Source organism: Corvus kubaryi, unplaced genomic scaffold (assembly GCF_017639235.1).
Source record: "Corvus kubaryi isolate FWS band 111438036 unplaced genomic scaffold, C.kubaryi_AGA036_p1.0 37357, whole genome shotgun sequence".
Classification (NCBI taxonomy): Eukaryota; Metazoa; Chordata; class Aves; order Passeriformes; family Corvidae; genus Corvus; species Corvus kubaryi.
The window spans coordinates 8239544-8262203 of NW_024581117.1; the positions used below are offsets into that span (position 1 = coordinate 8239544).

At 38.6% G+C, this 22660-nt stretch overlaps 1 protein-coding gene across 3 annotated transcripts in view; it reads right to left on the minus strand.

Moving 5' to 3' along the window:
* The window catches only part of FBN2 (fibrillin 2), a 118070-nt gene that overhangs the window by 67363 nt on the left and 28047 nt on the right, over positions 1-22660 (minus strand). For 2 of the 3 annotated variants that reach the window (XM_042033625.1, XM_042033623.1), the window contains 9 exons: positions 17473-17598; positions 15617-15769; positions 14614-14847; positions 13647-13784; positions 7735-7857; positions 7055-7180; positions 6298-6420; positions 5131-5253; positions 292-444 (listed from right to left, as the gene is read on the minus strand). In XM_042033625.1, the coding sequence (XP_041889559.1) occupies positions 292-444; positions 5131-5253; positions 6298-6420; positions 7055-7180; positions 7735-7857; positions 13647-13784; positions 14614-14847; positions 15617-15769; positions 17473-17598 (1299 nt within the window). The remainder of the gene's footprint in view (positions 1-291; positions 445-5130; positions 5254-6297; positions 6421-7054; positions 7181-7734; positions 7858-13646; positions 13785-14613; positions 14848-15616; positions 15770-17472; positions 17599-22660) is intronic. The other variant, XM_042033624.1, reaches the window with a different exon arrangement.

Consider the following 22660-nt stretch of genomic DNA (forward strand, 5'->3'; position numbering starts at 1 on the left):
AGAATTGATTCTTATAACATGAAATACAGATTTCTGGAAATAATAAGGGCTGCTTTTTTAAACTGGACTGACTGGACCAGGAAATTTACTGATTCATTGGAGAATTCTGCTTATTCTCTTGCAAGAATTATTACTTATAGCAAACACTTAATTCAGGAACCCACAATTCACCCATGTGTACCCTATTCACTTTTCTTTAGGGCATAAAAAAATCGACAACGTGATCTCAACAAGATTTTTTTTTTAAGTCTGTATTTTCACTCTACTACTTAAATAAACACAAAATTTTACCTGAGTTTTTAGCAGGGCAGGGATGACATGGCTCTCCAAAGCCATAGTCAGGGTTGGCACAGCAGCATTCAGACTTTGTCACAGCACCAGGGAAGGGACGGACACACAGCCCTTTTCTGATGCCTCCATAGCATGTGCTACGCACATGAGTGTCTAAAAAAAAAGGACAAGGGAACAAATCATTATTTCCTTAGGCTAAGAGTGCAATGTATGCATACTATCCCAGCAAAAGCTAAAACCCCTTTTTTGGTCAACAAAAAGGTCACACTGGCTACATCTGCACTGCCTTAATAATGCTGATGGCACCAAGGCCAAATCTCAATGTGGTTACCTCCTGGGGCTTTCTCCAGAGCACTTTAAAACCACCAAAACCAGCATTTCATGACTTGATTCAAAAGCATTACACAGGACCCAGCAAAGATGACCCACATCCTGAAGCAGCTCTGTAAATCCATCAACACATATCCCAGTAAGAAACACAGAAGGGCCTGGATCAGCATGTGGTGGCTGATTTTCCCCTTTGAGAAGTACCAGAGACATCTCTTACTTCCAAAATGATTCCTCAGGTAGGGTAACTCACCAGCAGCCCAGGGCTGGTAATATGAGAGAATACCTGCTTCTGAAAGAAGAAACAATGATCTCCAGCTGTATTTACAAAATTATGAACAGAAATGCAATTTTAGCAGATTGTTCAGACCAGCATTTACAAGACATGACCATCTTAGTAAATTTATGCGTAAACAGGCACCATTGCTGGATTAGCACACCAAAGAGGCCCCAAAATCTATCTGGGAACAGCAATTTAGCAAATCTTACACACAACTAGGCAGTGAGGAGAGCAGCAGTACTGCCCAGAGTGTAAGAAACTTCTAGGGGTTTGTGATTAAAAACCCGCTCTGGAAGTTATAGTGCCAGCCTTGGGGAGAGGGCTGCAAATGATAACAAAGATAAACCAGTACTTATCATACAACACGTAACACCTGAAAGGTTCTTCAACTTCAAAAATAATGCGAAAAAAAGACAGCAGAAAAGTTATACAGGTCAACCATACACCTGTAGGACTCACCATGCTGCCAATCTTACAGCTGATTTAGTCACATAAATCAATTTAACAGCCTTGACCAGTAAAATATAGTAAGAAGCATCTTCCAAGGCAGACACTCCATACCTACTTTTAGAGGAATAATCATCTCCTATACTTATCCAAGAACTATGGGAATGTCTCCAAAACTGCTTTTTATGCATTTTGGTTTTTGTTTTTTGTTGCTCTCTTCAGTTTTTGGTCTTTCTAGGGTTCAATGCCTTTTTCATGTTTGCTTACAAGATAGTATTAGAGATCTTTTAACAAGCATGTGACTGGACAGTTCTTCTAAAAATGTGTAGTTGAGAACTGAAAGATACATATAAACAGTCTTTACTTTTGACTCCTGTAATTCTGCTGACACTGTTGGAGCTCCAGAAATACTCTTCGTTTCAGGTATCTTTATGGGCCAGGACAGAATACGGTTTCAATTTATGCTCCTTGTCAGTCCCCCAGTAAAACTACCATGCCTTGTGGCCTGGACATGAGCCTGAGTGGACTCAGAAACTGAAATGGGCTTGAGGGAATCCAGACAGTCACTTGCTTGAAGTTTGACCCCAAAACAACAAAGAGAAGTTGCATGAAAAGTTTTACAGTGAATGTTGAATATCCAGTGCCAATCCAAATAAGAACTGGCAATTCCTTATGTGTTCTGTCGGCTCTTTGAGTGTTGTAAGCTGGCTCCTGTATAACAGTACTGCCTGCACATAAATGTTTTCTCTTGCTTTTGGTATCCCATGGAACAGATAGTTCTGGAGAATAGCTAAATATGTCCTAAATTTTAGAATTTTTTCTTTGCCAAGAATCTAGGTGAAGCCAGTACAGTTTGCTTGCACTTGACATCAGGAAAAGATTACAATTCTGGGAAACAGTTGAGGACTTTTGCACAAGAAATGTGTGTTCATTTACTTTGCAAAATAATTAGTGGCATCATATCCTTTCCCTCCACCTCAGAAAAGCCCAGTTGCCACTCTGACAAGTTCTGCCATGAGGAAGGGGGCTTCAATCACTGCCCTCAGAGCACTAAGAATTTATTTTATGCCCTGGATCAGAGATTAGCATGGCTGCTGCTGTAGCCATGTACCTTTTTATGGGACACTTCACTCTTTCCCAAGGCATATCACTTCTACACTCTTAAATTGGCAGTGTAGCACTTCAGTATCTACAAAAATGATCATCACCACGTTTGTGGTCGACATCAGGTGGCCAGTGCTTGACCCACGTTCAGTGAAAGTCACTGCACCCATCCAGGAGCCTTAGAAGGACAAATCAGGCTGAGGACAGACACTTTTCCATTTGGCTCTACAAAATTACCAGAGTGAAATGAACTTTAGTTGCTGTGTCCTGGATGACTCTGGCTCTGGGCAGAGGTAATTAGAAGTGTCTCAGCCGAGAAAAAACACTGTGTGAAGCTGCAGCCGCAGCTCAGCCCAAGTCCTGAGGTGATACACAGACACTCACAGGGCCAGCTGAGGTGTCCAAGCATGGAGCTGCAGCTGGAAGTACAGCCAAACCTAAAAAGCCTGAAAATATTCAAATATTGGAAGTTTGGGTCCAAGTATCTATCTAGCTGTTCCATGACTCTGTAACTGTTCCTTTCCCAAGCATTTGTTCCCCCTTGCTGTACTTTTTTCAAGCTTGTGTAACATTTTGTGATTGACTCAGCCATACTTATAAATACTAAGTAAAACAGCATTTTTTTTTTCTATGTATACTCCCACCAGGATCACGGTCATTATTCAGAAGTAAAATAGAGCTCAGAGAAAGAGGGAGGCAGCTGGACTCTGGGCTCTTAGATTTTATATTTCTTGCTAGTTACCTAGCAGACTTACGGGAATGATCTTACAAGAGGCCCAATTTAAATTATTAATTTTCAAACTACCAATAATCTTCTAGCAGCCAGAATGTCTGAAAAGTATTTTTTAGCTCATGCAATATATGGAAGAGAACAGCCAGACATAGAATTCCTGTAGTTAAACAGCATGTGGATTATATATAAACACACATACACAATTCTGAACAGTGGATTGGCTTGGAAATTCTATTCTCAAAGTCATGTGTGAGGATATTTTGTTATGCAATATTTGAAATTTCCTATGTTACTTTATGGCTGGAATAATTACATCATCTTCTTAAAATGAATTTTCCAACTAGATCATGATTCTGCCTTATGATTTTTTTGTCCTATTAAGGGTATTTCCTGTTGAAAATAAAAGCATTTATGGTAAACCTTAAAGCAGTGTAACACGTAACTTCTAAATAAATGGTGTTCACAGATGATGGCCAACTTGTGAAGTCTTTTGCTCCTAGAACTGTGGCAACATTAGGTAAATGAAAGCACAGAAAATTGAGTACTGTATTGATTCTTTACAGTTGTATCACTGACGGGTAAAGATGAGGCCAACTTGGAACACAAAAAAGGTACTGAACGGCCTGTACTCAAATCTGGTTTTGTTGGTGCGACACTGAGCAATGAAATTCCAGTATTTAAAACAGTACACCAAGCCTTTTCTCATTGTTTAACTTCTCACTGCTTTTCTCCAAACTTTTAATAAACCAGAAGAAAACATCTCGGCTACCACATAGGAGGGAACACAACTTGCTTTTGTTGGTTCAATCTTTAGTACAGTTTTGCTTACTAGAACACTTAATTTTTTCAAAACAACAAAATTTGCATTCCAACTGTGAGACTGAGAATGTGTTCTGTCTTTTTTTGAGCCTATGTTTTTAAGCCATTCTCAGTGTTTATCATACGTTTTTTAGGCTGAAGTGGTAACAGAAGGGGCTAGCTTGTGCTGGCACTTGGTAGAAACACTTGTCCTAGTTTTTGTTTTAAATAATTTTGAACTTTTGCACCATCTGAAGTGTTATTTAAAATGAGCTGATAACAGCAACACGAGGCTTTAGTATCTCCCATCCCTCTGGTGTGAGAACCTGCAAGCATCCTGATGCATTGTTTTTCCTTTATCTGGAAATATGCTGATAAGACAAAGGCAGATACAACATCCCTGCGCCCATCAGCAAGAACAGTCATAGCACTGATTAATAAATAGGATTATTGTAGAGTCTATTGTCACTAACGTGCCTGATGACAGGCACATGCAGGAGCTGGGGAAGGAGAAATTTAGGGGATATAGAATTGATGTTCTGATATGCAGAGGGAAAAGATGGTTTCTCCTGTGGATTAAATTACGGGACTTTGCAGTCCACAGAGCACTGTAACTCTCAGAAATCCTTGTAAAATATGTATTCCTCTTCTCCCTCCTCATCAGCAATCAGCAGAAAACAAGGGATTAAATATTTCTTGTGCTCCACACCTCTTTTAATTCTTCATCATCTTGAAAATCATCCATTTTTGTCCCACGAGCTCCCTGAAGTTATGCAAAGCTGAGTGAAGAATCTCTTAAATGCCAATCAGTACAATTTGAGAGGATAAGAGACTGATTACATGGCAAAATATTATTTTTCATCAGACTAGAAAGGGCATGCCTCAAAACCAAAGAGATGCCAGAAAGACTAAGCACTCTAAGTTCAATTTATATGAGCAACAGGTAAGCAAGAGGTAGCACCTCTCCAATTCCACAAAAGAAATTAAGTTTCTTGTCTATTAACACTAGTATTACGGAGTTGCATCTTGTCTGTGGTTTGACATCAACATAATTTAGAACGGTATCATTTGGTGCATTTAATTTGGAAATTAATTGACTTGATAATTCCCCTTGTTTTTCTATGAAGAAAAAAGAATAAATCTCACTTACCCACACACACACGACCATCAACTCCAACAACCAAGCCAGGTGGACAATCACACCGAAATGAGCCTTCAGTATTTATGCAATGACCATTCATGCAAATTCCTGATGTCTGGCATTCATCAATATCTAAGAGGAGGCAAGACAATTCAGCAATCAATCTGGTTTTAAGCAAGACTACAGTGAATAGTTTCAGACCATTATCAAATTACTTTATGAAAGCTGATTAATCATCATAATATCCTTGTTTTATTTCTAATAAAAATTTAATCTTGGAATAACTAAAATTCCAGCTGCTCAAACAAACAAACAAAAAACCAAATCAAAACACACTGAAATGTAGGATTAGAGCTACTTCATATTCTACATCAAGCAAAAGAAACTATAAATTTTCCCCTTTGTCCATCCCATGGTATTTTAATTTTGCTTTAAAGTGTGGTTAAGGAGCACTAGACACAAAATATCCTTTGATGGTTAATTTTAATTTTAAAGAACTTTTAAGTGGTCATCAATTTCTAAGCACAACTGCATGTAATTAAGAAAAGCACAACTAATAAAAATGGTTCAACTTCAAATCAGAAGGCTAACAATTTACATAAATTTACTAGAAATGCCTCAAGCCCAAACCTACCTCTAAGGGCAGCAACAGGTATCTTCACTTAGTTTGCTGAAACTGAAGCTAAATCAGACTATATTCTTAAAACGTTTAATAGAATTTTTTAGTGATTGCACTTTAAAAAGCTTATAATGCTGTGTGGCCAGTAAAATGACTCAAGTGCTATGCACTCTGAATTACCAGAATAATGACCTGGAAAATGTGTGTGCGTGTGTGTATGCAGGGTGTTCATCAATGTAAAATCTTTCAAACCTCTTAAATTTACCATACTGCTGCTCACTTTACCATTTCACATAGGGCCTGAATGTTTTGATGCATTTACAATGCCCCAAGATTTTTCAGAAGCTAGTTTATTGTGGCTTTCACAATACTATTAAACAGTTCTTTCAGTGAGCTAAGGATCTGTTTCTAATCCAGGCAGCTAAAGAAATCTACTGTAGTGAGCAGCAAGGTGTTACACAGTGTTGAATCAATCCATGTGAGCAGACTGCCATTCCTGCAGGGATGAACAGACAGGAAAAGCCATTTTCAATCCCTATCCCCCAATTTTTACATACCAGTACAGTAACGTCCATCTGGAGCCAGAACAAATCCTGGTTTACAGATGCATTTAAAACTCCCATCCTCATTTATGCACATCCCATTCAAACACATGTTTGTCGTGGCACACTCATCATGGTCTATAAAACATTGCAAAGAAAACTGCTTTTAGTTTCTCACCCTCCAGAAGACGACACAGTGAAAATAAACAATCAGGACTGGTTGGCATGTTCCTTCACTTGAAGATTGGTTTTTAATCATAACCCTAATAAAGTATCTAAAGAGTTTTCACTCTATAGACAAAGTAGAAAGTTTTTTTCATGCTCTGATCAGTTGCTTTGCATACTTCAGCAGGCTGTGTATGAAAGAACAGGGTGTGTCTTCCTTTCATACATGAGAGGATAAAAACCTTCCATCACCTGAGAGAATTAAACTTGTTGTTTATCTGACAGGGCTTTTTCTTGACACCATGCAGCCAAAATTAAAACAAGGCATTTCTTCAGCAATGCTGATTTATTGAGCATCTGCCGTGAAGCTTTTTAGAAAAATATTATTCCTGGGACTCTTGAGGATAGGCGTAGCCTCAAAAACAAAAATTACCTCAATTTTTTTTTAAAATCATACAGGTTTGTATAACAACTATTTGAATGAAGGGTCTCTAAGTTCACAGTATTTCAGGAAAGGTAATCCTTAATGATCCTTAACTGTAGTATGAAGTATAGTTTCTAGAACCACCAAGCTGATGCCTGCCCCATTCTTTAGAAGAGTCCTTACCCACACAATTTTTTCCATTTGTAGTCAATTCAAACCCAGCATTGCAAATGCACTGGAAGCTTCCCTCAGTGTTTACACACCGGCCATTTTTACAAAGAACACCGTTCTGAACACACTCATCGATATCTAAGGGCAAGAAAAAACAAACCAAGCCAAACAAAATCCTACACAAACTGAGAACTATGGTCAGATAAAAGTGCATTTAGAGACATTTATTGCTTTGAAAAATACTGGCATGTCACTTAAATATTACTTAGAAAAAAAATTCAAAATTAAGTTAAGAATTTAATTTCCTTGCATCAGGGAAATATATTTATTATTTTTGCAGACATGTACAACAAATGCTACATTTTGTGATGCTTAGCAATTACTTCATGAATACCTTAAAGAACCTACTCACACTTTCATCTGCATGCATACATAAAAAACACCTGTCATTCCATTTCTTTTCTTTTTAGAACTCCTGTCTGGGTAACTCCCTGGATGGATATTCCAGAATAATGGTTAAATATTAAAAGACAACAACAGAACAAAAGAGGTGGCAGCCCAGCTGTACAATGCCAATTAATTTAACATTTGCATTTACTGAAATTGCACTCCTATTTTTTAAATTCAAACAGAGTCTGTTGCAAGGGGTCAGCACATCAGCAATGCCAGCAGACATGGAGCAGTTTTCTTACCAATGCAGGCTTGCTTGGTAGGAGTTCTCTGGAAACCTGTGTGGCACTTGCAGTAATAGGAACCAGGTGTGTTGACACAGTCCCCGTTGGAGCAGGGGTTTGATGTGCACTCATCAACATCTGCTGGCAGCAAAGAGAGGCATTAGTGACTTCACAATGTCTACAACACTTTTTTTCCCCTAAGTCTGGAAGCTTCTAAGTGAAAAAGATGGTAACTAACAGCCAGATGCTAAATAGTAAAGCCTCTTCTTAGTGCAAAATCACTGCTTTGCTGAGAACTCAGGGCTCTTCTTAGTTCAGCTAGGCAGGCATTTTTAAGAAGTGAAGAGGCACTGCATAATTTGTAAGCATCTTGAGGGACAACAGAAAAAAATCTGCTAGAGAATTTTGAGACCTGATGGTTGCCTAGAGAAAGTGAACAACACTTAATACAAAATAGTTTAATCTAACTCAATGATGGTTTATGCTCCTTTGGAATAAAACCAATACTAATCAAAATTGGGACTTTATAACTAGATCAAATCATGGCATCCAAAAACTACCCCTATTACATTACAGGTTTATTGTCAAAATGTGAGGAGGGGGCCACACACCAGCAGGAGGGATTCTTAATGAGACCACAGTCTGCGCACCACATCTCAATTATTTATGTCCCACTGCATTCTCAACCCCAGTCTTTGCACTGAGTGATGCCAGATTTAATCTAACCCTTTTCTGTAATGTACCTTACTCTCCTTTGCAAAGGTTTCTGGTATTTGGGTGCAACCAAACCAAACACATTTTAACCAATTTAACCAATGTTAGGTAACCACTTAGAAATAACTCTTATTTGACATGGGGCTCTGCAAACTTTAACAGTTCCTTTCAAGAATCCTTCCCAAATTTGATGCCCAATAGTTACCAGTGAGTCAGACATGTCTTTGGCTCACGACAGCCACTCCCAGATCTAAAATAGCATCAACTGTTCTCCTCATTACATTTCTGTAAACCCTCCAGGACCCTTGCCCATTGTAATCCAGAGAACAGAGTGGTTGTATCCCACTGGTCTGGCAGGGCAGGATTGCTGACTCAGCCCCCCCTCCTGCAGCTCCTAGAGGATGACCTAAGCAGCTACTCTCTGCTAGAGCTCAATGTACAGGTTACAAATGGATCCCTTGAGGAAATCCCCTATTCCTTTATCAGTAACTTTTGCTAATTCGACTTTTTCCTCCAGCTAGGCCCTTCATTTCACTTACAATGAATTTGTAATTACTCATCTCTTCACTTAGGCAGGCTTTTAACACCACAAAGCCAGCGGTGATACCCAGGAGCTGCTGACATCTGGCTGAAAGATGCCATAAGAAGCTCTGAAGCCACTGCTGATCAGTTCCTAACAATGATGATTTTCCCATGTATTTCGGAGTTCATGCTTCCAGAAATCCCAGGGAAAACCCAGGGCAATTTTCATTATCGTTTCCACTCACCCCTTATCAAATCTGGTTCTAGAACTTAGCTCATTACATCTTGAGAATACCAGGATGGAATAAGAAATTAAACTCATGAGAATATTTATGTGTACTTTTTAGGAAGTGCTATTTCATGAATAACTTCACTATAAAAGATGGCAAAAGGTTAGTTTTGTTCTAATTTAATCATAAATAAGACCACATCTTCAACAGGAATTACTATGTTGATGAACACAAAGTTTAAACCAAGAGCATCAGGTACATAACAAAGAGATATATGTTTACACAAGTCACTGATGTAATGGCCTGGTTTACAGCACTCTTGGTGCCCAGATACAATCTGTGTAAACAGTTAAATGTATAAAGGGAAAACAAATCGAAGACTCAAATACCTCCCCTCACACATAATTAGCTCACTCACATTTGCATACCTGCTGATTGCACCAGCGCTGCAGTAAAAGCACAAGAATTGAAATAAGATAAAGAAAAGAGGAATTCGTGATGGTAAATACAGAGGTAACTACATCTTTACACTTAACTGTGTCACTGCAGTAGTTCCCTGCTCCCATGTTTCTCTGCCCTGCCTGGCTGTTGGGATACTCCTTGTCATGGGTGGGGGGATTTCTCATGGGAGGCGATTTTTCCTCAGTGCTCGGCTGATATGGGAAGGGCTCAAGGAGGACTGCACACTATCCCTTCAGAACAAAGTCCTCAGCTACCAACAGAACACCGAACTCTGAATCACATCTTGACAAGACTTTTTTGTCAAGTGCCCTAAATCAAATGACTTCACAGTATATATATCTTTCTTTATTATAAGGGAGGGCAGAGGGAACTTATAAATACTAGATACAACACTCATCTATTTTGTTTAGTTTTCTTACAGGGACTGAGATTTAAGACCTTCTCTATTACAGGCTTCAACTTGCTTCAAAAAAAGCCCGTGGTCATGCTATAAAGGATCTCTCAGTAAGTTTATAAATTCTACAGCAGGAGTGCAGAGTTTCTCTATGAAACAGCTGACTTAAGCTTCGAAAATCCTTCCAAAATCCATGTGCATCACATGACTTCCACACGAAATATGCATCTTAAGATGCTCTTATTTTTATAAGCTCTTGATAACTGATGGAAATGGCAAATATATGTTAATATAAAGGAGTTGTTGGCTTTGAGTTTGCATTGAAACCATGGATATTCCAGCAGTATAAACAGGAAACATCTGAGACAGAGAGATTTAAGCCATTTATTCTGTCTCCCAGCATATCCCCTTCAATGTCAAATATCTCTTTCAGTACTTGCCTCACACGTATCTCCACTCTTCAGTTTTTCATCTCTAACAATTGTCAGAACTCTCTTAGGCACAGTAGGAAACTTTCAAAACCCCCCTTAAAAGACTTACTGCAGTGGGTCTGGAGATAAATTACAAAATTTTAAATAGGGATATTTGTATTGATAAGACAACTAAAGTTCAACACAGCACAGCTACAGGTTTGCTGCCACTTTTAAAGTCTCTACAGTTTGATCCAGAGTTTTTATAAACAGAAATGAATAAGGAAAGGTACTAAAATTAAAGCTGGCTATCATTTTGGAGAAAAGGACTGACCATTCAGAGTCAGATCACTTAGGACACTCATGGTCCTTGGCCCATCAGGCATGTCCTGCTGTGAGAACAGCACAATGCAAGTTTAGGTCAGAGAACAATAAGTAAAACCATAATTTTTTTGGTTTGGCAGGATTAATCTTGAAACAGGACTTTTATTTAACTCTATAGAAAAGTATGTAACCATTTCTGGATCCTTAATTCATTGCTTTGGGAGCAGGCAGAGAGAGAAGTACAGAAACAGTGTTCATTTATGTGCCACTAGCCTAGGCCATACAGTGAGCTATTTCCAATGCCCCAAGACTATTCTTCCAGCAATAAGATAAATATTCAAATTAGATTCAAGCAAGCCTTTAAATTCATTTAATATGTATCAGCACACACATGAAATCCATACAGTTAAGTTCCTGCCTATATTTCCAGCAACTTGTGCAGCAGTAATTTGCAGCAACTACTATTCACGAATCCCAAATTCATTGTGGCACTTAAGAGACTCGGGTTACTTCTTTATAATACAATTTGAAAATAACAATGAAACAAAGCCATGTTATTTATAGAGGTCACAGAGTTATTTATAATTTAGAGAGTTCACTCTCTTATAAAACATCTTCTGAATTCAAGCAGCTACTCAAAAGGCAAACCACTTCAGAGCTGAAATTAGTAATGACTAATTCATTTCATGCTGGAAAAAATGGGCAAAATGACACCTGAACTGTTTTGAAACCATTTTGGGCACCTTTTCCCATGCTTTCAACATGGGACAATACTGTAGCTGGCACAGCACCTTCTGCTTTTGTTGAACCAATCGAAATTTTTGTTTTGATTCTGGTGCATCCAAAGTTGTCTCTGTTTTCAGTCTACTCTTTCATGCTGAGGTAAGCGTTGCAAAGTCAAGATTAAGTTCCTTAAGTGAATACACCTTTTTACTGGGCACATACCTGTATGCTTGAAAATTAAACAGGTCAACTTTTTTTTTTTCCCCATGCAGCTATCAACCTAACCTCACAGTTTTCAGGCACTTGGACCTGAAACTGAATATTAGATACAGTTTCACTATTATCACAAGCCTGACATAGAAGGGGAACTGCCAGGCAAGTGGCCTGCCTGGTGACCCCACAGGAGAAATAGGGACAGAATGCCAGCCACCTTATCAAGAACACATTATATTTTTCTCTCAATCAATTTCAGCACCTGGACACCTAAAGCTGATGGGCCTTTTAAACCACAGATTGTTTCCCTACTCCAATGACAAATGAAAAACAAAAAAATCTTTTAAATTAATCTAGCTCTACTTACTGCAACAAACATCTGTGTGCTTCAGATGTTATTTTCAACTTGACCTCCGAGTAACAAAAATAGGAATACAAGATGTGAACTAGATTTCAACAAGGTAAGATAGTCCAACATGCCAGATAGTCCTTGACTGTCAAGGTCCGCCAGAGTTAAAAAAAATTACTGATTTCAGTGATGCAAAATCTAATGCTGTAACAAATGAGCCAGGGTTCTCCATGCACTATAAAGAAAGAACAGCCATGCAAGACTGACATCACAAAACTCCTACTCCCCACTCACAATGGGATTGTAGCTCCTGAGGCCCAAGGATGCAGCAAGAGATTAAGCCTCTTGAAATTTCTAGTCAGAGACCAGAGGTACAGAAAACTCTCACCCAAATAAAAAAGCTGAAAAATTCAGGCTTGATATATCACAAAGGACAATTCGGAGGAACTGTAACAATCTTCAAGTACAAAAAAGTTAAATGAAGAAGGTACTGAACTGCTCTCCTTGTGTAGTGAGGATAAGACAAATAACAATCAGCTGATTTTTTTTTGCTAATAAGGTGTTTAAATTAGATTAAATATTCTGAAAACTTTCTGGATATTTGACCGTGGGAGCAGTGCATCTGCTTGAGAAAGTGGTGGAACCTCTGTCAACTGAGTTTTCTTAAAATGAGGATGTACAGTGGCCAGGAATGGTGTAGGTACAACCAACCTCTATGATGCAAGAGAATGGCCGAGCTAAAAGCGGACCTGCAATCCACAGACACATTATAAATTGATTCAAAACCACAATTTCTCTGAGGCAAGCCTATTGCTAGCAAGCTCGAGTGATATTTTTCATTCACAGATCTCAAATCTCTCTATAAAGATTTAGTAAGCAAAGGTTCAATCCAAAATACAACCAGAACTTTTTATTTAGGACTCCATGCATTAAATTAAGCTGTATCCTGCACAGAGGCTTCTTCTCCACATGACTACCCCACAAGAATCCCCAAATCTTGTATTTTTTCTGAAATAACTGATGAGTTTTGACACTGCAAGAATGAAGTCCACAGTAATTGAATAAAAGTGCAAAATCCCAAATTCAGTTCTTGTTATATAAGGCTAGCATTCTGTATTTTCATATGAAATGTAAATTTAACCAGAAGTTAATTAATGTAATTTTGGAATTATTTTATATCTTTCAAATTGTCATTAATCCTTTTGAGGAGGCAAAACATAAATTTACCCTTCATCATCTTGATCGTAACAATACTACATCCCAAAAGTGGAGCTATGAGTGCATAATAAATGAAGATATGAAACAGAACTTATTTTACTGAATGTGACAAAAATGTGCAATAGCCTTTAAGTACAGGAATAGGAATACTCAATACTAATATTTGCAATTAAAGACTTTTTTTTTCTTGGTAAGAAAACAGATAGCCCCCATAGAGAATTTAAATTATTCTAGTGTGAATAATAGCATGGCCTTTGCACTCTCTTTCTAAAACGTAGTATCATTAAAATTAGTATGTTTTCTTTTTTAAAAAGCACATGGATTTTAAGCAGAAGGAAATTAGAATAATGGATTTTGAAATGTGCACTCACCAATACAATCCCCATTTGCATCCTGCTTATATCCCATGTTGCATTCACATCTGTAACTAGAGGGGGTTGGTATACAACGTCCATTGAGACAAAGATTGGGATGGTGCTTGCAGTTGTCTATTGTCTGATTGAGTATTGCTAAAAGAAAAAAATCAGAATGAGAGACAAATATTCAGATTTTCAAATAGAAGTATGTAGGAATATTATACTTGGCTTCAGAAAGGGTGTTATCAGGTGCACAAATATATAAAAAAATCATTTTCAAAGCACTACCTGTTGACATGACAGTAAACAACAACAAACAGCTCTATGGAAATAAAAACTGCGTTAAACAAACATTCTTAAATGTGATTTACCATTTCTGCATATAGCCTGATGTGCCCGTCACTGAACTCATGGATAAACCAGAGTTTGTGTGAAATTCAAAGCAATTTTTGGTGTACCTGTCTTAATAATACTCCTTGCATTTTATGATCTCTGTGGTTGTGATCCCAGAGATGTGTTTACACATGTCATAAGCAGTGTTTACATCCATGAGACTTCTGCCAGAAGATTATTCACCTTGAACTTTCAGCCAAAGCAGTGCTTCAGCAGAATAAGTAGGTTTTACAGTTGGAAGAGAAAATACAGAAGACAGTTTATTTTAAACCCTGGTGCTTTTTTGAAAACACTTAGAAATCTGGAGTTTTGTAAGTGCTGACAAAGACACCTCAGCAGGGACAACACAGGCTCAGGGACTCTGTAACTGAAGCCAAGCAAAAACCCCTACATCTGAACTCTTGTTGAAAAAAGGGCTCCTGAACTTCCTAATGCACCAGCTAAGGTGTCTCAATGTGCTTGAATGGCAAAGTAATTGTTAAGTGTTAAGAACACCATATCATATCCAGACTAAGCAGAAAAAATACAGGAAAAACAGAAGGAATAGTTAAAAAAAAAGAGCGAAACAAGTCAGAATGCAAGCACTTACTCAGCCCTGTAATGATTGGGCCACTTCCAGTGGGACTCTGACCACCTGCTCCTACCCCTGCTCCACCCACACCTGGGGAGAATCCGTTGCTTCCTGGGATGGGAATGAAGCCTGCTCCTCTTGGTCCGAAGCCATTGCCATTGCCCCCAGCAAGGAACCCATTCCCTCCCACTCCGACACGCCGGGAGCCGCCTCTGGCAGGGGCACCGTCCACACACAGCCTGCGGTGTTCATCTGTCAGAGAGGAGGGCACAGAGAAGCACAGACCACGTCAGCCTTTCCAAGGCAGCTCAAAAGGAAGATACAGCCTTCCTGTGTGCTACAAAAACCAGGATGGCAACTCCTCATCTCCCTGATGTCATGTGTTCCCTCTGCCACTCCGAACCTCCGGCGGGTCCCTTGGTTGTGACAGGTGCTGTTTGCGGAAGGACACTAGAAATAATAAAGAGGAATATTGTAATTTACAAATATTTGTTCAACTATTTGCTGAAACCTTCTCGTTGATGTGTTGACAGCAGCACTGTAAATTCCTGGTCTCTCAGGGATGTTGATAAAGAAAATGCCTTTCACGAGGGCTGTGGACTATTGTTCTCTTAGCAGAGCTGAAAAAATAACTTAAAAACTGATGCATTCTAGTTCAAAGTAACCCAAAATGCAATAGCTGTTCTTTTAAATCAAAATTAAATATGGACCCTAGGAGTCATTTCCTCTGTGAGACTGACCACAAAATCTTACCCATTTCCCAAAAACTATTTCCAAAGTCAACAAAAGGACATTAAAGAAACAAGTGCCAAACAAACATGGACCGAAAAAAAAAATGGTTAACAGATGGTAATATCAGTATTAAAAACACAGAAATGAATAATAATGCAATACATTACCTTCTTTTTTTCTGTTTAGCTTACATTTTAAAGCAGTTCAAAACAATCCAGTGACCTCCATCCAAAGAGGAATGGACAGCAAGGAGAAGAAAATCAAACCAGCCAACCAACAAGGCACTCACCAGATCCTCTGACAGGACACACCTCCACGATAGAGCCACTGGCCCAGCACTGGCCAGACTCACAGCAGCACTGCCTTCTGGTGAACGTCCCGGGCAGCTCCTGTGCACAGCGGCCACTCACAGTGCTGGAGAAACAGGTGCTTGTTCTCTGATCTGGCAGTTAATTTAAAAACAAAAACTAAAAATAGTGACACGAGCTCTCAAAGCTACCTTCCCTTGTTCACCTGATGTAAGGACAAAAATGCTTTACAAGTTGTATTAAAAAGAACAAGACCAAAACCAAGCAACAGAATAAAAACCCTCACAACATCCAATAATTATCTGACCCACGTATTCCACATTGGATTTACTGCAGGATCACACAGATGCAGTGGCATTAGTCTTGCATTAACCCATCATGCAATCTTAAAGTCTCCTCAATCTAAAGGAAATAGGGATGATATGAAAGATACAAAGCAATACAAAAAAAACTAGATACCTACATACAAAAACCCTATTACTGCAAAACCCTAGATACTTCGTGTATCTCATGTGTAGCAGCAGCCATGTCAGTAAATTCATTTAATGAATTTTTCCTTCATTTATATGCATCTAACTGAATAAATGCTATTCAGTCTGCTCTGCTCTGTAGACTGAAAGTACAACAGAATTTTCAGTAGTGTCACGTGAAAACTACTCTCCTTCAAGGACAGATGATCTTTTATCATCACAGTCCTGAATGCTCAAGTTAAGCTCAATTAATTTGAAAATATATGGTGCTAATTACAGTAACTGATCAGATCATGGTATTTTGTTAGAAAGCAAATATTCATCTTAAACTAGGAAGAATTAAATAATTTGTATTAAGGTTTACATTCTTCACTTTTCTAATAAGTAAATGAGAAATTACACTTCTAGAGTATATGAATTATACTGTAATATGACAGAGCACAAGAACTTTCAGACACATTTTCTTTGTAACATAAGGACTTGCCCTTTGTGGACTAGGGCATGTGATTTTTCTGCAGCTGGTTTGGGAGCTGACTTTAAAAATCAAATTGTAAAACATGCCAAAAGCCATATAAATTTTGATCATATTGGAAATCTGAGGTTTTCAGTATTCTTGAGCCTAGCCACAACGTATTTGAAGTTGGAACTCCTCAGATGAACCTGAATAACAGAAGATGGCTGCATTTTTTAAAAAAAAAATTAATTTGAAATCACTTGTAGGCCTTGTGCTGCTACTGGCTTACATCATTTATCTGCAATTCAGAAATCCCTTCAGAATCCCTTCCCCAACACAAGAACAAAGAGCTTTGAGATACCTGAAATTAGAAGAACCACATGAGATCTAGAAAATACATTATTGTTAGCAATTGTTAAGGTTTTTTACACGTGGTATGCCGCATTTATATTTAATTGATCAGAATGGTTTATATCACATACTTGACACATGCACCTCTATATAAGAAACCACCACATGTGGAAATAAGCATACTGGGTTTTTATAATGTAGGGATAACTATTAAATAAACTGTCCTGTAAAAGATGCAATCTGTTGAAATCCAACACTTGGTTTGCTTCATTATGTGTTTCTGACAAATTAGTGGCACATCAGCATATGCTACTTAATGCCTTTTGAGTTTATTTTTGTGCCTTATGATGATCTCTAAAGATTAGATTTACCTGTATGAGATGGGACTTGAAGCACCAAGTAGGGATAAAGTTTGCTCCTTTAGAACCAAAGTGAGCTTAACTTTTGGGCTCATCAGATGCAGATTCGAGAAACAAATATAATTAACAATTCCTGTGCTTGCCTGGACAACAGAGTGAGGCCCTAGGTCAGGGGGGAAGTGACAAATGGCTGTGGCACCTACCAAGAGTGCAGGATCCATCCACAGATGTGACATAACCCTGGGGGCAGATGCAGAAATAACTTCCCACAGTGTTGGAGCAAACTCCACCTTCACAAATTCCTGGGATCATGCTGCATTCATCAATATCTACCCAAAAAGGAAAGGACATAGGATAATTAGCAAAACACTTGTACATACTGCATTAAAAAGAGGGAAAGTGACCTTTTCTGAAATGAAGTTGTTATTCAACTCAGACGGAATAAAATATTGGGGGTGTTTGCATACTGAAAATAGTTTTGTTTGCCACCTGTTGGAGGTTTTCCTCATAGATGCACTGGGTGCAACACTTCAAGCCACAGAGTACATGAGAGCAGGGTGAGATTTCCTCTGAATGACACAGATTGAGTGACACCTCTGAGAAGCACAGAACAGCTACAGTGGAATGCCAAAATACACATCCTGCTTTCAGGCTGAGGGGAGGATGGCACAGCAGCCAGCCAGGACAGCTCTGGGCTTCCTGTGACCACACAAATATTGCTCATGAGATCTGACTACTTTCTGGCCCCCTAATATTCCAACTGTAAGAAAGAATTTTGGCCAAGCCCTTCAAACTCAAAAAAAGTTCTTGATCCATTCAAATGTTTCTGCTAACTGAAAGCAGTAGTCTCACCTGAACACCAAGGCAATTTTTGTGTGTGAATACGTGTAAAGGGAGATGTCACCAGGCTGATAAATGAACTGCTGTGTGTAATGAGGGGCTGCCAAATTCCAAACCAGTGGTCCAATAGTGCAAAGTCCATTAGAGCAGTGAGTAGTGGAGTTTGTAGCTGGCAAGTGAAAGGCAGATGAAGGAAGTTTTTCACCACTTCTGCAAAGCTGCAGGATGCAGACCATCCTTCCCAAATGGCTACATGCACGGGAGTTTAACTCTGTCTAGGACTCTTGTTCAAGAATGACAGGAAGCTGGGAAGGGAAAAAAGGACCTGACTGAAATCTAGGCAGTGATCAGAGTGGAAGGAAGACTCCACATCTTCTGCATGTGGAGAGAAAAACCAATTAAGATGGAGAACCCTTGTGGAAGAATAATTTATTTAACTTACTGGAGCAGTACCAAGCAATTAGATTTTTTGTTTCACTGTTTTTTGAGCCAAATCCCTGTCTCTCCTTCCCCCTCCCTGGCTCTTACATGTGCAATTACTTCAAAATATCTCTATTACTTCTGACTGGAAATTCTGAGACTTCACCTCAGGAAGGGCTATTTTTAGTGTGGCTGATTGAAAAAGCTACTCATTTTCTTCCTTTCCCCCCTCCAAAATACATAAATTAATGGTCTCAGGGAAAATGCTCCAAAGATAAGTAAGAGGACATGCTGTTTTAAGAGTGAAGACTGGTGGCATGAATTGTTCCAGTGCTGCACACAAGATGGGACAGCCAGTCTCAATGTGAGAAACAATTTAAATGTGTGACAAAAACTTTGCAGATTTATTACCCAGTGAGTTTCCGCCAAAAGGACCCAGCCTGGCTACCTGCAATTCACAATTCATGGCTTTTACTGGTAGGGAAAGCAGGGTTTTATGAATAACTGAGTTACAAGTACCAGAAATGGGGCTCTCAACTGCCGAATTCTGGGAAAGGGTTCCTTGAAAATAGTTTTAGTCTAGAAAATAATATTAGAAAGTAATAATACCTGGTAGGACCAAGCCCAAACACCACCCCGTCTAACGAAATTATACACTGAAGCAGGAAAAACTGAAACAGAACTATTTCTTTTAAAGGATTCTTTCCATTTTGGTGCCACTTTTTCTCTTTTTGTTTTTAGAGGAGTTAGGCTGTTTCACATAGTCCTGACCTTCTGATGTTAACAGTACATAGTAATGTATCCTTTTGGAAAAGCATGAGAGGCATCCTACCTCCTAGAATATCTTTAATTGTAAAGGGTGTCATAGCTAACTACATTTATTCAATGAGTATGATGTATTTTCTATTTGAGAAGAGTAAGTAGAGCACATATATTTGGTCACTGGAATACAGTAAGTAATACTCCACCCCGTTTGTAAAGCAGCAAGCATAACAGAAAGTTTCTTTCTCTTCTCAGGTTGTCTACATTTAATTCATCTCTGAATAACCCAAAAATGTAAGTTCCTTTAATTCTAGGAGATAACAACATCCCGAAAAGGAACAGCATTTCATTCCTAAAAGCTCCATATATTGTAGATCAACTTTTAGGCGAAAAAAAAATGAAGGGTTTGAGGGTTTCTTTTGTTTAGCTAAGACAAATCCACATTGGTGCACTGGATTTCTGGAATTTGGTATAATCCCTGTAATGGACTTCCCAAATATTTTTCAACTCTGTGCCCATTAGGTCTCATGGAGCTCATGTGCCTTGAATCCTTCCATGGCTTCCCCAGTAATGGAAGGAGTTGTCCTGACTACTGCAGAAAGTCTGTAAATCAGGAATACAGATGAACTTTTAAATAAAATCACCAATGTGGAATCCTGAGCCTGCATTAATTTTAAAGTTCATTTTGTTCCCAAACAGTCTGACCTACTGAGTTACATTTCTGTGTGAGGGCACACACACAGAGTTACACATGCAAATTGGGCTCATGCGCATTGGAAATCCTTTTAACCCTCTTTACTGATAGACAATCACCAATAACTTCTGAATGGGCCTGTAGTCTAAGGCTCAAAACAAATCCAGTAAGCCAAATATATGCCTTTTGACTGATGTTTAAAAAAAAAAAAAAAAAATCCGTTAAGGTACAAAAAGCACAATCTGACCATTCCTACTTATTCTATCAAGAGCTATTGTTCCCAGGAAGAACAACAGGGAAAAAACCCTAACCCACAAAATACATCTGGATGCTCAAGGGCAGAGGGTATAGCAGGGGATCTCAAATCTCTCCTTCTTAAGTAGGAGAACTGCTGTTCCAGTAAAGAAGGTCTGAGTAATTATTGCAAGATTCCAGCTTCTGCCTCTGAACATTGGAGCCTTGACTATTATTGACTCCAACTTGGATTTTGTCCTTTGTAGCCAGAAAGTAACATTTGGTCTGGTTTTCCACACCTAAAGAAGGGAAAGGACTGAGCAGAATACTCCATACCACATCATTTCTACACAATGTTTGAGACAAAAAAACTTCATTAAAATAATGCAGTTTCTATTAAATAATTTCTCTGTGCACAGGTTCTAACTCCTAGGACACCAGTCCCTTAAATCCTTCCCAATGGCCAAATCCATATACACAGATACAGATATATATACTGATGTAACCTCATGCCAAGTAACTGTCCTACTAACTGAAAGTGCAATTGTTTGAAGGACTGGCTATAGTTTTTTCTTATAAATCTAACCATGAGATTATGAACACCTAATTAAGCATGCAAACAAGAAAGCCTGAATAAAACTATGGCTTGTCTTTCATTCTCTGCTCTATTTCTGGAATAAAGTAAGCACGGTTTTTTCCTGGTATAATTTTGGCACTACCCCCTTGGCTGTGAAGTTTCACAATGTCCTTCTTCCCCAGAAAAAGATGGTACAAACTGTGAGGAGAGGGGTTGTTATTTGCCTGATTCCCTGTGGGGAATTATCTGACTAGGGAAGCTGTGACCAGGGACTAATTAGTATTTAACTCCTGCCACAGACACAAGTGGTGGGGGCTTAGAAGAAAAAAAGCCAGAGCATATGACCTGTTCTGCAGCAGGCTGCCAACAAAACAGGAAATGAAGACCTGTTGATTAGTGAACTATGAAATAACAGCAAACTCTTCAGACTGCAGATGATGTTTCACTTCTATTATGCATGGTCCCATAAGCACCACAGCTTTTTAAGATCTCTGTAAAAATACATTCACCTTTTCCTGTGGATACTATCAAGGAGAACTGCTGAATAATGTTTTCAACAATTAAAGCTTTAGATAGTTAAAACAGAATGCAAAGAATGCTTTAAGTACTGTTTTCAGAAGAAAGGAAACTGAATAAATGTCTCTAAATAAATACTTTTGGCATCAAAAGAACCACAGTTAAAAGAATCGAAAGAACAAGTGCACTTCTAACAAACAAGGATAAATAACTATGGCTAGATTAGGATAGCTTATGGGCACGGAGAGAGAGAAAGAGCTGCCTCTGAGAAACAGCCGCAAACAGGTTAAGGGCCTGTGGATAAAAATCAAGGACTACACCAGTAAAGGACACCTTATAGTTGGGATCTATTTGAGCCATCTCCAGGAAGGTGCAGAAGAACTAATTTGTGTAGAAAGCCAGTGCAAGGAACTTTTTTTCCCTCTCTCTGTCCCCTCATTCTTTCTTTCTTTCTTTCCTCTTTTCCTTCTTTCTCTCTTTTTTTTTGCTCCCTTCCTCCCTCCCTCCCTTCCTTTCTCCCTCCCTCTCTTCTCTTTCACCCTACCCTTTATTTCGAATCCATCACCCATATGCTGATACCAGGAGGTCAGGGACAAACATTGCAATTTCCATGCCAAGTCTGTAATTTCCTAATGTCACTTTTTATGTTTTTGTGGACCTTCTGACTCTCATAGTTCCTTTTCAACCACAAGCATCTACACACCTGCCTGTTCCCTCCCCTTTCAGGTACTGAGTAGAAACTAAAATTAGTCAACACAAAAAAACCAACCCACTGAAAACCAGAAGAATGTGGAGGGCTGGACCAGAGAAAAATGCCTCTGGAATTTTTTTTTATTTTCACTTAGAGATTACCTGTAACAATACCAGAAGCAACATTTTCACTTATAAGACGTGGTTTTTAAATGGAATATATTACTTAATTTTTCTGTGAATGTTGTATTGTAGGCAAACCTAAGCAAAACTCTGAGGGGACTTCCAAAACTGGCTACAAACCATGTATTTGTAACTGAATACTGAGTAGAACGTAATTTGGGACCATAATTAGATTGTCAGCTAATCACAAGTCAAAGCCTTTAAGAACAAAGTCCTCTTATCAACACAACTTGAATGTGAAAGCAACCAGTGGTTGGGATGAAGTCTGAGAGTTCTGGTTTCTTTCCAAAGTGTAAAAAAGTCACTGAAATCAGTGAAGTCTTCAGCAAACCCACAAAACCCCATCAATTACCCATCATATTCTTTTAAACTATAAGGAATTGCTGCCCTTAATTGCATCATGTTTACTCAGTAAACACGGTCTATATTTATTAAACTACACTTATTAAACATGATCTATTTAATTTTTCAGCTA